At 40.0% G+C, this 13,315-nt stretch overlaps 1 protein-coding gene across 2 annotated transcripts in view; it reads left to right on the top strand.

The window, feature by feature from the left end:
- Positions 1-13,315, top strand: part of Septin10 (septin 10) — a 42,281-nt gene that overhangs the window by 20,513 nt on the left and 8,453 nt on the right. For both annotated transcript variants that reach the window (XM_041656066.1, XM_041656065.1), the window contains exons 5-7: positions 1,970-2,131; positions 4,284-4,380; positions 7,410-7,578. In XM_041656066.1, the coding sequence (XP_041512000.1) occupies positions 1,970-2,131; positions 4,284-4,380; positions 7,410-7,578 (428 nt within the window). The remainder of the gene's footprint in view (positions 1-1,969; positions 2,132-4,283; positions 4,381-7,409; positions 7,579-13,315) is intronic.

A 13,315-nucleotide genomic window follows, 5' to 3' on the forward strand; every position in this document is an offset into this window, starting at 1 on the left:
AAGCCCTGCCTTGAAGTATAGATGTGAAAATTAATCTGTAAAAATAAAGAGCTTAGCTATAAGACATTCCCAGTAAAAGATAGCTATTATTATTACCTTGTGAGAACTAAATGAGATAATGGATATAGCCCCTGTTAAATTATGCATTTAGTATATATAATATTTAGGCATGTAAACGTGTTATTTTACCTTTCTTCTAAGCTGCCAGAATATATTTGTATGGCACAGAGAGAGAATTGTTTTATTATAGTCTGTAAGCACATACTACCTAATCTTCAGGTTTGATGATTTTAAATAATTTTTTTTTTTTTTTGGTCTTTCTGAGATAGGGTTTCTCTGTGAAGCCCTGGAACTCACTCTGTAGACCAGGCTGGCCTTGAACTCACAGAGATCTGCCCACCTCTGCCTCCCAAGTGGTGGGATTAAAGGCATGCACCACTACCACCTGGCACATTCTTTTTTTTTTTTTAATTTCAAAGTGTAAGTTTTCTTATAAAATTAAGTACCCTCTTTTTTTTCTGTATTTTATATAAGAAGGTTGTAGCCATGGCCTGCTGAACTACTTAATATAACATTCTATTGTGAGATAGGCAGTAGAAGCTAGGATGTGGTGGTATACCTGCAATCCCAGCTGCTTGGGAAGGCTGATGCAGGAGAATTGCTTTAGACAGGAGTTTGAAGCCAGCCTGACAATAGAGTGAGATCTTGTCTCAAAACTAAATCAAAACCAACCTAATATTAGTATTTTATTTAAAAAGGTAAAAATAATAATGTCACATTTCACTGATATGTACTTTCCTAGCATGTTTGAGGCTCTGCCCTTAACACTCAATACATTTATAAAATTAAATAAATAAATAGCTTGGCCACTTACCAGCTTGTTGCAGCACTGAGTGACCTAGCCAGGCTTTCGTGTTTTCACTGACGTGAGGATAGTGAGCTCACATTAAGACTCCTATGGAGATATATGAGATATCTTGCAAAATAGTTACCTTTGTACATAGGAAACAACTGTGTTACTCATTCTATTAACTTTTTATTAATAGCCAAAAAGTCTTATTTAGAATGTTCTTGTACTGGCCAAGCAGCCACCTCAGCTCTGTTAGGAGCAGTTTGTGTTAGTAAGCTCTGTTAGTGAATTTTCAGAAGCGACTCTGAGCGCTTTTTCAGCAGTCCAGCCCCTGACCTCCTGAGAGTCACGCATCCTACACACCACCTGTCATTTTGCAAGGAAGTGGTTTCTGGTGACAGTAGAAGTTCGTCAGCAGTGGCCATTCATGGGAAGACTGGCACCCTCTTCTGTTTTATTCAAGTGTTGGGGACAAATTCTGAAGCTGGTAGGCATCTGATGACTAGGCCTTGACAGAGGTAAAAAAAAGAAGAGGCAAAAAGAGAAGCATCACCTGTTCTCTTAGTGTTCTTGGGGGATCAATTACCTAATTACCGTAATGCTTAGATTATAAAGAAATAAAAGTGAATTAAGCAGGTGTTTTTTGCTTATAGTTTATTATGTTCTACTTCCCTTGTGTGGAGTGGAAAAAGACTTGGAGTGGAGAGAAAATAATGAGATTCCAAACCTAAATACAAATGCAAATTTAATTTTACAAGAGCCCTTTTAAAAATGTTTATAACCTACCATCGATGGGAATGGGTGTATAAGAATATTACATATGCGCATATATGAGAGTGGCAACTAGTAACTGTTGTGGTTAGGGAAATCTACACACAGGCAGGTCGTAAAATGTGTCAGTTTCCTGTGCTCCTTATGGCAACTCCTTGAGCTGTTGTAGCAGGAAGGTAGAATAAGTGAATAAATGTGCTGTTTCAATTTGCCAACTCCTTTATCCTTTGCCAACTCCTGGTCAGAGAAAGTTAGTGTCAGAGACTGGTTTTATACAGAAAAGCTATGACTGCGGGATTAAAAACAAATTTTCCATGATGAGATTGTGGATTTTTTTTTTCTTAATAGGTGAACATTATACCATTAATTGCCAAGGCAGATACAATTTCTAAAAGTGAATTACAGAAGTTTAAGATGAAGCTCATGAATGAACTGGTCATCAATGGTGTTCAGATATATCAGTTCCCAACAGATGACGAGACTACTGCCAAGATCAATGGTGCAATGAATGTGAGCCCCCCATTGAGTATACATTTGTTCTGTTTGTAAAAGGAAAGCTGAGTTCTGAGTAACACTGTTCCCACAATAGCCCTACCCACCTGAGGCTTCGCTTTCTGAGGCTTTAGTTTTTATTGTGAAAATGGAAAATTGCAGAAATTGCTAGTTTTCAGTTGTGTGCCAATCTGTATAGCATGATAAAATCTTACCATAGGCATTGTACCAACTAATGTCATTAAAACAATGGTGATTCTAATACAATAGTATTTTTAAAGAGACACAGTCATGTATTGTGCTTTAAGTGTTTATTGTCCCACTTGGCCATAAGTTATTAATCTCTATGGTACCTAATTTATAAATGTCCATAGGCATCAGAATAGAAGAAAGCATACTATCTGTGGGCTGTGCACAGGGTGTACTTTCAGACATCTGCTGGGTTCTTGGAATGTGCCACCCATAAACAAAGGGAGACCCGTGGGATCTGTTTTACCTTGTGTTCCCCAAAAAGACTTCAGTCAAAAAGCCCAGTAGAATAAATGTTTGCTGTTGTTGAAAAACAGATACTGAGTGCTTTATGCATGTTTTCCTTTTTCTTACTTCCACCTGAATAAAGTAATTCATTGTAAGACTTGGGTTTACCTTTGTTGAACCATATTTAATTACCTCGGAATGGTTCCTTTCTGTCCTGTTTTAAAAACACGAAAGGACCATGCAGCTTCCCTTGGCTGCTTTAAAATCTGAGTTTTTAAGAACTCCTGAAGCTGATGTTCTCCCTTCTAGTGTCTCCTGTACAAATGAAATGCTTGTTAAATTTAATGTACCCAAGATGACTCATTATTTTTCTTGCTGTTTCTCATTTCTTAAATGCTTTGTTGTATTTTGAAGGATTGTAAGTTTGAGGCTGATGCTTTTTGTGACAGTAACATCTGGAGACTTAACTTGTCTGTAAAATGTGGTTAGTAGTCTTCATCCAGACTGACTGAGGATTAGTGGATGCACTCCTAACTAAATGCCTAACAATAGCGTTCTCTAACTGCCATTCTTTTTCTCCCCTTTCCTTTTCTATTTATCATACGCTACTGTATTGGATACTTTTCTGTGACACAAGTTCTGACAAAGCCACTTAAATTTCTTTTAGCTTGTAGTTTGACATTGCAATCTGTCACGGTATAGGGGTCCTGGCAGTGGGGATGGACGGCAGCTGTTCACAGTACACCTGCTGTCAGGAAACAAAATAAACACTGCCGCTTAGTCTGGTCTCCTTGTATTACGTATGGATCCCCAGCCCATGGTGGTGCTGCCCATGTTCGGGATGGGTCTCCATGCTCAGCTAAACCTTTCTGAGACACACACAGGTGGTCCCAAATATAGTTACATTGACAGTGAAGATTAACCGTTACAGTCATGATAACTAGAAACCCTAAACTAAATCTCTAAAATCCTGATAATGTAAATGAGGTGATCGTGATTCCCGGGTGTAAATTGCCTTTATATTTAATTTTATTCATAAGCTCATTAGTAATTTATCAGACAGTTAAAACTTCATTCAGTTGTTAAATATTAAGCTTTATTTCTTTGTGCATGAATCTTCCCCCTATTTCAGGCCTCAGCATTAGACAGACTCCTACACTCCTAGTCCCCGGCTGAGCTGCGCATGTTACTGGAAGGCCCTATGCTAGACCTTCCTACTCTTAGATCTATAACCCCCATGTTCCCAGCCCAGCTTGGATTGCATCTCTCTTCTCAGTAATCTCTTGTTCCTCTTGCTTCCTGTAGCTCTTGTCCACTAGCATCATTTTATATTAATAGTACATGTGATATACTAAGTGTAGATACGATATTATTTTGCATATTATATAATGTACATAGTTTCTAAAATACCTTTTTTGGGGGGAAAATGTTGATGGCAGTGTCACATGTATCAAAATTTTCCTTCTGCTTCTCCTTTTCTTCTTTTTAAAATTCCAAATAACATTGTGCTTTGCATGTGGAAATGTGCATTAAATAATTTTCTTTGTAGTGTCCAAAATTAACTTGTAGGATAATTAGTACATATCCCAAGTAAAATCGCTGTTTAATTGTTCTCTACTATTTCCATCACTGATATTTTAGTCACTGATATTGTGGCGTAAGATAATGAGATTGATGTTTGGTTCCTTCCCAGGGACATTTGCCATTTGCTGTTGTGGGAAGTATGGATGAGATACAAGTTGGAAATAAGATGGTCAAAGCTCGCCAGTATCCTTGGGGTATTGTTCAAGGTAAATGGATAAACGGTGACAGAAAATGTATGTGTTGCTCTGGTATGCTCTGTGCAACTCCATCCCTAGTGCTTGATTAGAACTGAAATCTAAAGCAGTGCCTAAACATGATATTACTGTGTAGACGGGGCAGAGTATACCATCTTGAAAATATTTATATGTTTTCTCATCACGGTATTGCTAAACTATTTTCAAAAGGAACTAGTAAACCAGCTTTAAAGGGTAATCCACTTAATCTGGCATTATAGTAAGCAAGTAAGATCATCGACTTTTTACTTGTTTTTTGTTTTATTTTGTTTTGAAGTTTTGAGATTCTGCTTTGCTTTGTAGCCCAGGCTGGCCTGGAATTCAGTTCTTCTTGCTTAACTTCCCTGAGTTTGAGCAGCCTGTACCACTCCATATATCCTTAATCATAATGGCAGTTAATAATATGCCTTAATATAATGGCAGAAATATATTACTTGTACGGTCACTAGCTTCAGAGAATTTTTTTTATATTTTAATTGAATTTGGGGGAGTGTTGATTTTGATTTTATGAAATGGTCTTGCTGTGTAGCCTAGCAGGTTTGGAAATTATGATACTCTTGTACTTATGAACCTCTGGAGTACTGGGATTATAGGAATGTACCACAATTTCCAGGTGGTAATAATTTTTTTTTTATTGAGAAAAGGAGAAAAAAAAAACAAGTTTCCACCTTCTCCCAGCCTCCCATTTCCCTCCCCCTCCTCCCACCCTTCTCCCCTTCCTCCCACCCTTCTCCTCCTCCTCCCACCCTTCTCCCCCTCCCCCCACTCCTCTCCCCCTCCCTCTCCAGTCCAAAGAGCAATCAGGGATCCCTGCCCTGTGGTAAGTCCTAGGTCCTCCCCCCTCCGTCCATATCTAGGAAGGTGAACATCCAAACTGGCTAGGCTCCCACAAAGCCAGCACATTACGTAGGATCAAAACCCCATGCCATTGTCCTTGGCTTCCCATCAGCCCTCATTGTTCGCCATGTTCAGAGAGTCCAGTTTTATCCCATGCTTTTTCAGTCACAGTCCAGCTGGCCTTGGTGAGCTCCCAATAGATCAGTCCCACTGTCTCAGTGGGTGGGTGCACCTCTCGTGGTCCCGACTTCTTTGGTCATGTTCTCCCTCCTTCTGCTCCTCATTGGGACCTTGGGAGCTCAGTCCAGTGCTCCAGTGTGGGTCTCTGTCTCTATCTCCATCCATCACCAGATGAAGGTTCTATGATGATATGCAAGATATTCGTCAGTATTGCTATAGGATAGGGTCATTTCAGGTTCCCTATCCTCAGCTGCCCAAGGAACTAACTGGGGACCTCGGCTTGGGCACCTGGGAGCCACTCTAGGTTCAAGTCTCTTGCCAACCCTAAGGTGGCTCCCTTAACTAAGAATTGTGCTTCTGTGCTCCCCTATCCAACCTTCCTTTATCCCAATCCTCCTTTTTCCCCAAGTTCCTCCCATCCTCCCCTTCTCCCTTTTCTCTCCCCATCTCCCCTTACCCCCATCCCACCCCACCCCCAAGATCCCAATTTTTTCCCCGGCAATTTTGTCTACTTCCCATAGCCAAGAGGACAACTATATGTTTTTCCTTTGGTTCACCTTCTTACTTAGCTTCTTTAGGATCACCAATTGTAGACTCCGTGGCCCTTATTTATGGCTAGAAACCAATTATGAGTGAGTACATCCCATATTCATCTTTTTGGGTCTGGGTTACCTCACTCAGGATAGTGTTTTCTATTTCCATCCATTTGCATGCAAAATTCGAGAAGTCATTGTTTTTTACTGCAGTGTAGTACTCTAATGTGTATATATTCCACACTTTCTTCATCCATTCTTCCATTAAAGGGCATCTAGGTTGTTTCCAGGTTCTGGCTATTACAAATAATACTGCTATGAACATTGTTGAACAAATGCTCTTGTCATATGATAGGGCATCTCTTGGGTATATTCCCAGGAGTGGTATTGCTGGGTCCAGGGGTAGGTTGATCCCGAATTTCCTGAGAAACCGAAACACAGATTTCCAAAGTGGTTGCACAAGATTGCATTCCCACCAGCAATGGATGAGGGTACCCCTTCCTCCACAGCCTCTCCAGCAAAGGCTATCATTGGAGTTTTTTATTTTAGCCGTTCTGACAGGTGTAAGATGATATCTCAAAGTTGTTTTGATTTGCATTTCCCTGATCACTAAGGAGGTTGAGCATGACCTTAAGTGTCTTTTGGCCATTTGAACTTCCTCTGCTGAGAATTCTCTGTTCAGTTCAGTGCCCCATTTTTTAATTGGGTTACAGGTGGTAATAATTTTAAATCAATGTAAAACACCAAGAAAAATTTTAAACTAATTAAAACATAAAATAAACCGGTATGGTAAACTTCTAGTCCTACTTAGCTCCTTGGGAGGTGAAAACCAGAAGATTTCAAGTTTGATGTCAATCTGTGAACACAATGAAGCCTGTCTCAAATAAATAAATTTAAAAAGTTTTATTTTAAAATTTAAAGTCTTGGTCACTGTAATATATCTATTTATAGTACTTTGGCTATTGTAAACATAGAATGACCATACCAGTGTATTTACTAGTTTTGAATAATATTTAATACAAATTCATAAGTGTAATATTTTAGAAAAAGAATTTGATCATTGTAGCTCGTAACAGAATTTACTGCTTTGGAGTGAGATAAAGTTTCTTGCTGTTTTCAAAGTGCTGTGTAAAATGTCCTGAGCGTAGAGATGGTGAACCAGCAAAATGTTAGTGAAGCAGCTGGAGCGTACAGCAATGAGAACTATTTCTTTGCTAATTCCTTTGTATCCACTTGCTACTATATTTGAAGTAGACCTCTCAGTGTGTTAATATTACCTGTAATTCAGTGTATATAATGTAAGAGTTTCTTTCTTCCTTAGTTTCTTGTATATAATGATAGTGGCCATTAATTAGAATTGGCCATTTCTCCGTTATTTCATTTGTGTTTCATCTCCTTGCTCATTTGACAAGCACTAATTATGTGTTTTCTGTCTTGTTTTTCTCTGACTAGTGGAAAATGAGAACCACTGTGACTTTGTAAAGCTGCGGGAGATGCTCATTTGTACAAACATGGAGGATCTGCGGGAGCAGACCCATGCACGGCACTACGAGCTGTACAGACGCTGCAAGCTGGAGGAAATGGGCTTTGCAGACGTGGGCCCGGAGAACAAGCCCCTCAGGTGAGGAGGCTTTGGGAGGAAGGCGGGACAGAGGCAGTGAGAAAGGGCTGCCCTCTCTTAAGTACCCAGAGTGACGGGAGTGGAGTTTTGGAAATCTAACTATGAAATTGATTGATTTGACTTCTCCAATCAGCTGATTATCCTTGCTTCTGAAGATCATGTCTAACTAAATGAGCAAAGAAAAAAACAGTGACTTGGGAAGCTGTGTCACGAAGCTTACAAGTTCAAGGTCTGCCTGGACTGTAGAACCAGTTCAGGGCCAACTTGGGCAATAAAGTAACATCTTGTCTCAAACTGAAAAGTGCAAAAAGGTGGGGGTGGGTGGGGCCTTTTGTTCAATGTCAATAGTTCTAGTCTGTGTGAGGCCCTGAATAAGAAAGGGAAAAGTAGATATGTAATTAGGATGTGTGACCTCAGTATCCAGGTAACAGAATTAGGATGTGTGACCTCAGTATCCAGGTAACATAATCTCCTCACTTGTTTGCTTTTGTTGTTTTTTCATTTCTTTCTTTTTTGTGCCTAGAAACAGATGAAAATATAATTATTATTGTATAAGTAATATTAAATTACTCAAATCTTCATTACTTGTTCTTTTTATGAAGTAACATTTGGAGTAACTGAAGCTTAGCCAAAAATGCAGTATCTTTTCCTTGAAGGGAGTTTGGGTTCGAATTGTTTTTTTTATAGTTACAAGAATTTTAGACGGAGAGATCTTGTTCAGTGACTAGACCATTTAATGTTTCATGGTAAATTTTCTTTTGTATTTTGATTTCTTTGGTAAGTTTATTATGGGGCTCTATGATAACCCTGAATTTTAAAAATGAAAATACATATATAGAATCCTAATTCCTCCTGTACTTAATCAAATATGATTGAATAAAACACTGTAGAACAGTTCTGCATGGGTAAAGAAACAGCCCTTAGGATAAGCACTGTTCTGATTTCTCTGAGAGTGAGGGTTCCTTTTCCACTCCACTGTTGGCATTTATTAATTCCCTTAGCTGTTGACACCTGTCACAGGGTAGATACAATAGGAAGGAGTAAGAGAATATCTTATATCGTTGTTTAGATTTCAGTTGGCCTTGTGGAAGACTTAATCATAGATGAAGTTAAAATTTAAATTTCATTAGTGTTTTAGTTACTCTAACATAAAAAATTAAGAATTGTATGTGTTAACCCCTCCCACTGAATTAATGCTGTACGGCAGTAGTTCTGATAAGCTGATGATTTTTCTGATCATATTATATCTTTACTGAAGATTAACCATTTCAAGTTGGTTTCCCTAGTGTTTCCCCAAGGAGGTTTCGCTTCTCATTTCTTCCAAGTTTCAGGGATAATTCAGAGGTCTGTGTGTACTGAGGAGGCAAAGGTCCCAAGTGAAAGCAAACAGGACAGCTATGAAGTATCTCCAAGAAGAGAGAGATCCGGGTTGCCTGGTGGAATCCTCATCAGTCACCTGTAGATGACTAAGAAATGCAGGGTCAGAATTTCCAGGGATGGAACCTAGGAATCTACATTTTAAAATGTTCCTTCAGCCAGTAATTGTTGTTTGTCTGCCATCTGTCTGCTCAGCATGCTAGCTCCTGGGTATGTATGCACATGGGTCAGACAGTACCCTTGCCCTTGTAGTACGTGGGGGCAGGAAGTGTGAAGAAGGCATTAAATGGCCTTGTGTGAACAAGAGATAATGGGGTGGGGCAGCTAGAAGTGGACGTGAATAGACTAAGCTAAGAGACCAGACACAGAAAAATAGAGGCTTGGACAAGAATGGTAACATATTTATTAGGATAGATATTTTAAGGAGTTATTGAAAGATTTGTTTGAATATGGGATGCCAAGAAAAGGTGAATTAAAATTTACTTCAGCCACCTAAGAAACAGGGCAAATGGTGGTCACTGAGATAAGCAAGAGGGGAAGGGGAAAAAATTTAGTGGTGGGCCATGGTCAGGAAATTGGAAACGATAAATCTAAGCAGCTCATTAAGCATTCAGGATGAGTCTGGAGTTAACAAGATTGGAGACAAGGGATGCCAAAATCAAATTCTCAGTTGTACAGTAGATTTTAACTGTGACACATGCACTAAAGGAAAGGTAGACAGACTATGAGATGGGGGATGTGTTAGGTTAAACTGGAAAATTAGGAGAGATACTCTTGGGGCAGTAGTGTATTTTGAACTATAATAAATGGGAAAAACCAGAGCAAAGCCCAGAAGGAGGAGGAGGCAACCCTGGAGATTGCTAGCAGAGGATAAAAGAGGGAGAAGCAGACCCCAGTGTGAGGCCAGTTTCTGTCCTTCCCAGGCTGCTCCATTTAGGAGGGAGGAATTTCTCTAAACCAATTCTGTTTCTTAGGCCAGGCCGAGGCAAACTACAGCTTGTAGTACTTTCCATTTTGTGAGACTTGGTAAGGTTTGTGTAAGAAGTTCATTGTAGCCTAATACATGGAAAACCTTCATTGTTTGTAGTTTCGTGAAGTTAACTTTCTATTTTCTGAGGACTCTTTCATATTTAGTTCATCTTAATTTGGTTGGTAGAATCTGTGTTATATCAACCTAACAATTAAAGGAGACGTTACATGGACCTGCTAGGGTGCCCTTTATTTCTTTATTGCCAGATCTTCAGTTTGTTTTTCCATCTTCCTCTTCCTTTGAATGGTTATACTGAGTCATAGTTGATATCCCAATCTACTATTCTTGTCATGAGGTTTAAGCATAGAGTATACACTTATAGTTTTAATATACTGGTATGTATTTGTTTATATACATAAGTACTTCTTTTTCTTTTTAAAACAATCTTGTTTTACATACCAATCCCAGTTCCCTTTCCCTCCTATCCTCCCACTCCTCCCTCTTTTCCCCACCCTAGCCCCATCCACTCCTCAGAGAGTGGGCATCAATAGTCTGTCACATTACTTGAAGCAGGACCTAGGCCCTCGCCTCGTATCTAGGCTGAACAAGGTATCCTTCAGGGATAAGGAATGGGCTCCAAAGAGCCAGTTCACACACTAGGGATAAATACTTTTTCCACTGCTAGTAACACCACAAACTGTCACCCACATTCAGAGTGCCTAGTTTGGTCCTACACAGGTTCCCCAGCTGTCAGTCCAGAGTCAGTGACCTTGCTCAGGTCACTGTAGGTATCCCCATCATGGTCTCAACTCCTTTGCTCATATTCTCACTCCTCTCTATGACAACATCTAGGAGGTCAACCCAGTGCTTAGCTGTGGATCTCTGCATCTGCTTCCATCAGTTACTTGATGAAAGTTCTATGATGACAGTTAGCATAGTCATCAATCTGATTATAGGGGAAGGGAAGTTTAGGCCCCCTCTCCACTATTGCTTAGATTCTTAGCTGGGGTCATCCTTGTGGATTCCTGGGAATTTCCCTAGTTCCTGGTTTTTCGCTAACGGCATAATGGCTCCCTCTTTTAAAGTACCTCTTTTCTTGCTTTCCCTTTCTGTCCTTCACCCAGTTCGACCTTCCTGATCCCTCAGGTTCTCTTCCCCACTCCCCTTCTTCCCTCTCTACTTCCCTACTACTCCCCACTACCCCCGCACTTCCAATTTACAAGGAGATCTTGTCTACTTCCCCTTCCCAGAGGGAATCTGTGTATGTCTCTCTTAGGGTTCTCCTTGTCTCCTGTCTTTTCTGGGGTTGTGGACTGTAGGCTGGTTATCTTTGCTTTATGTCTAATATCCATTTATGAATACATACATACCGTGTTTGTCTTTCTGTGTCTGGGTTACCTCACTCAGGATGTTTTTTTTCTTGTTCTATCCATTTGCCTGCAAATTTCAAGGTGTCATTGCTTTTACCGCTGAGTAATACTCCATTGTGTAAATGTACCATGTTTTCTTTATCCACTCTTTGGTTGAGGGGTATCTAGGTTGTTTCCAGGTTTTGGCTTTTATGAGTAATGCTGCTATGAACATAGTTGAGTACATGACCTTGTGGTGTGAGTGTGAATCTTTGGATATATGCTCAAGAGTGGTATTGCTGGGCCTTGAAGTAGACTGATTCCCAATTTACTGAGAAATCACCATGCTGACTTCCATATCAAAATGTAAAATAATCCAATTAAAAATGGGGTACAGATCTAAACTGAGAATTTTCAACAGAGGAATCTCAAAAGGCACTTAAGGAACTGCTTAACATCCTTAGCCATCAGGGAAATGCAAATAAAACACTCTGCATTACCATCTTACACCTGTCAGAATGGCTGAGATCAAAAACACTAATGAAAGCTATGCTTGAGAGGACTGGAGGAAGGGGAACACTCCTCCATTGCTGTTGGGAGTTCAAACTTGTACAGCCACTTTGGAAACAGTATGATGGTTTCTCAGAAAACTGGGAATCAACCTACCTCAGGACCCAGCAATAGCGCTTTTTTTTTTTTTTCGAGCTCACTATGTAGCCTAGCTGGCCTGGAACTCATTGTATAGAGTTCCATGCTAACCTTGAACTCACAAAGATCTCCCTACCTCTGCCCACTGAGTACTGGGATTTCAGGTGTCCTCACCACACCAGACTTTAACATTTTTGTATTATTTAACTTATATGAAAGATACTTTGACAAAAATTCAAGTACCCAAGTTTAATAATTTTAGATGGTCACATCTAGTCTGTTTTCACAAATGATTATCACTGAAGTGTGTTAGGACCTCTAGTTCTTGTTTTGTGATGACTCAAACGCAGGCAAGTACTGTACCCAGTTTGTGGAGATAGGCCTCCCCACGCAGTACAGACTGACCTGGAGCTTGCTGTATAGCCCAGGCTGCTCTTACATGCACACCGTCTTCCTTCTGTCTCCCAGGCACTTGGAATGCAGATATGTGCCCCATCTAGCTAGGACCCATAGTTTTGAAAGGAAGATTTATATAGTACTATAGAGTTTCTTAACTTTTTAAGTTCATACTGAAATTTTACCTTTGGAACTCTGAAGAAATTAGTAACTTAGTGCATTTAATAGACTTAGAAGTTCATCGTGTTTATTTGAACTGTACAGTAACATGAACATCTCTGTGGAAAGGCTTGTAGACTTGATGACATAAGAACTAAAAATTGGTTCTTTTCCCTATTTGCTTCAAGTTTGTCAGATGCACGATAATGTAAAATTTTCATGCTCATGGCAACAGCTAATTTCATCTTAGGGACATCGTATAGCAGGGACTCTTCATGGTTGTTAACAGTGGTCTGTTCGTTTCGTTGTATTAACTCTACACACCATCCTTCAGATCTACTAAGAGTCTCTTAGGCACCTGAGAATGATGCTACAGATCTCTAAAACTGGAATGACCCTGTAATCTACCCAGAAAAGTCAGACGTGGTGCGGTGTGGTGGACGTGTGCAGGAGCAGCACATCTCTGTCCTGTTGCTGAGATCTCAGCTGAGGCCGTTAGATCTAGTGTGGTTGGCTGTGCGCTCTAACAAAGTCTGACTGGTTCACTTCCAGGTCGGGTTTGCAGCTGTGGTAGCTAGATTTGCTAAGCTGTTGTCTCCTCTCCTAGAAGTCAGAATGCCAGTGCTTGCTCTTGAGTTTTGCTGTGAAGATGAGGAGCTGCTGTTTGGAGCATCTCTTGCTGGTGGCATATAGTCATTAAAGTTCAGGCCTTTCTCTTCACCAGTTTCTTTATTTTCTTCCTGGGTGTGTGTGTGTGTGTGTGTGTGTGTGTGTGTGTGTAGATAAAGTAATGAAGCATTATTAAATGTCACTTAATAAAAAGTCAAGACATTATTAT

Source organism: Microtus oregoni, unplaced genomic scaffold (assembly GCF_018167655.1).
Source record: "Microtus oregoni isolate MIOR12 unplaced genomic scaffold, Mior012 000007F_ref0000211, whole genome shotgun sequence".
Taxonomy (NCBI): Eukaryota; Metazoa; Chordata; class Mammalia; order Rodentia; family Cricetidae; genus Microtus; species Microtus oregoni.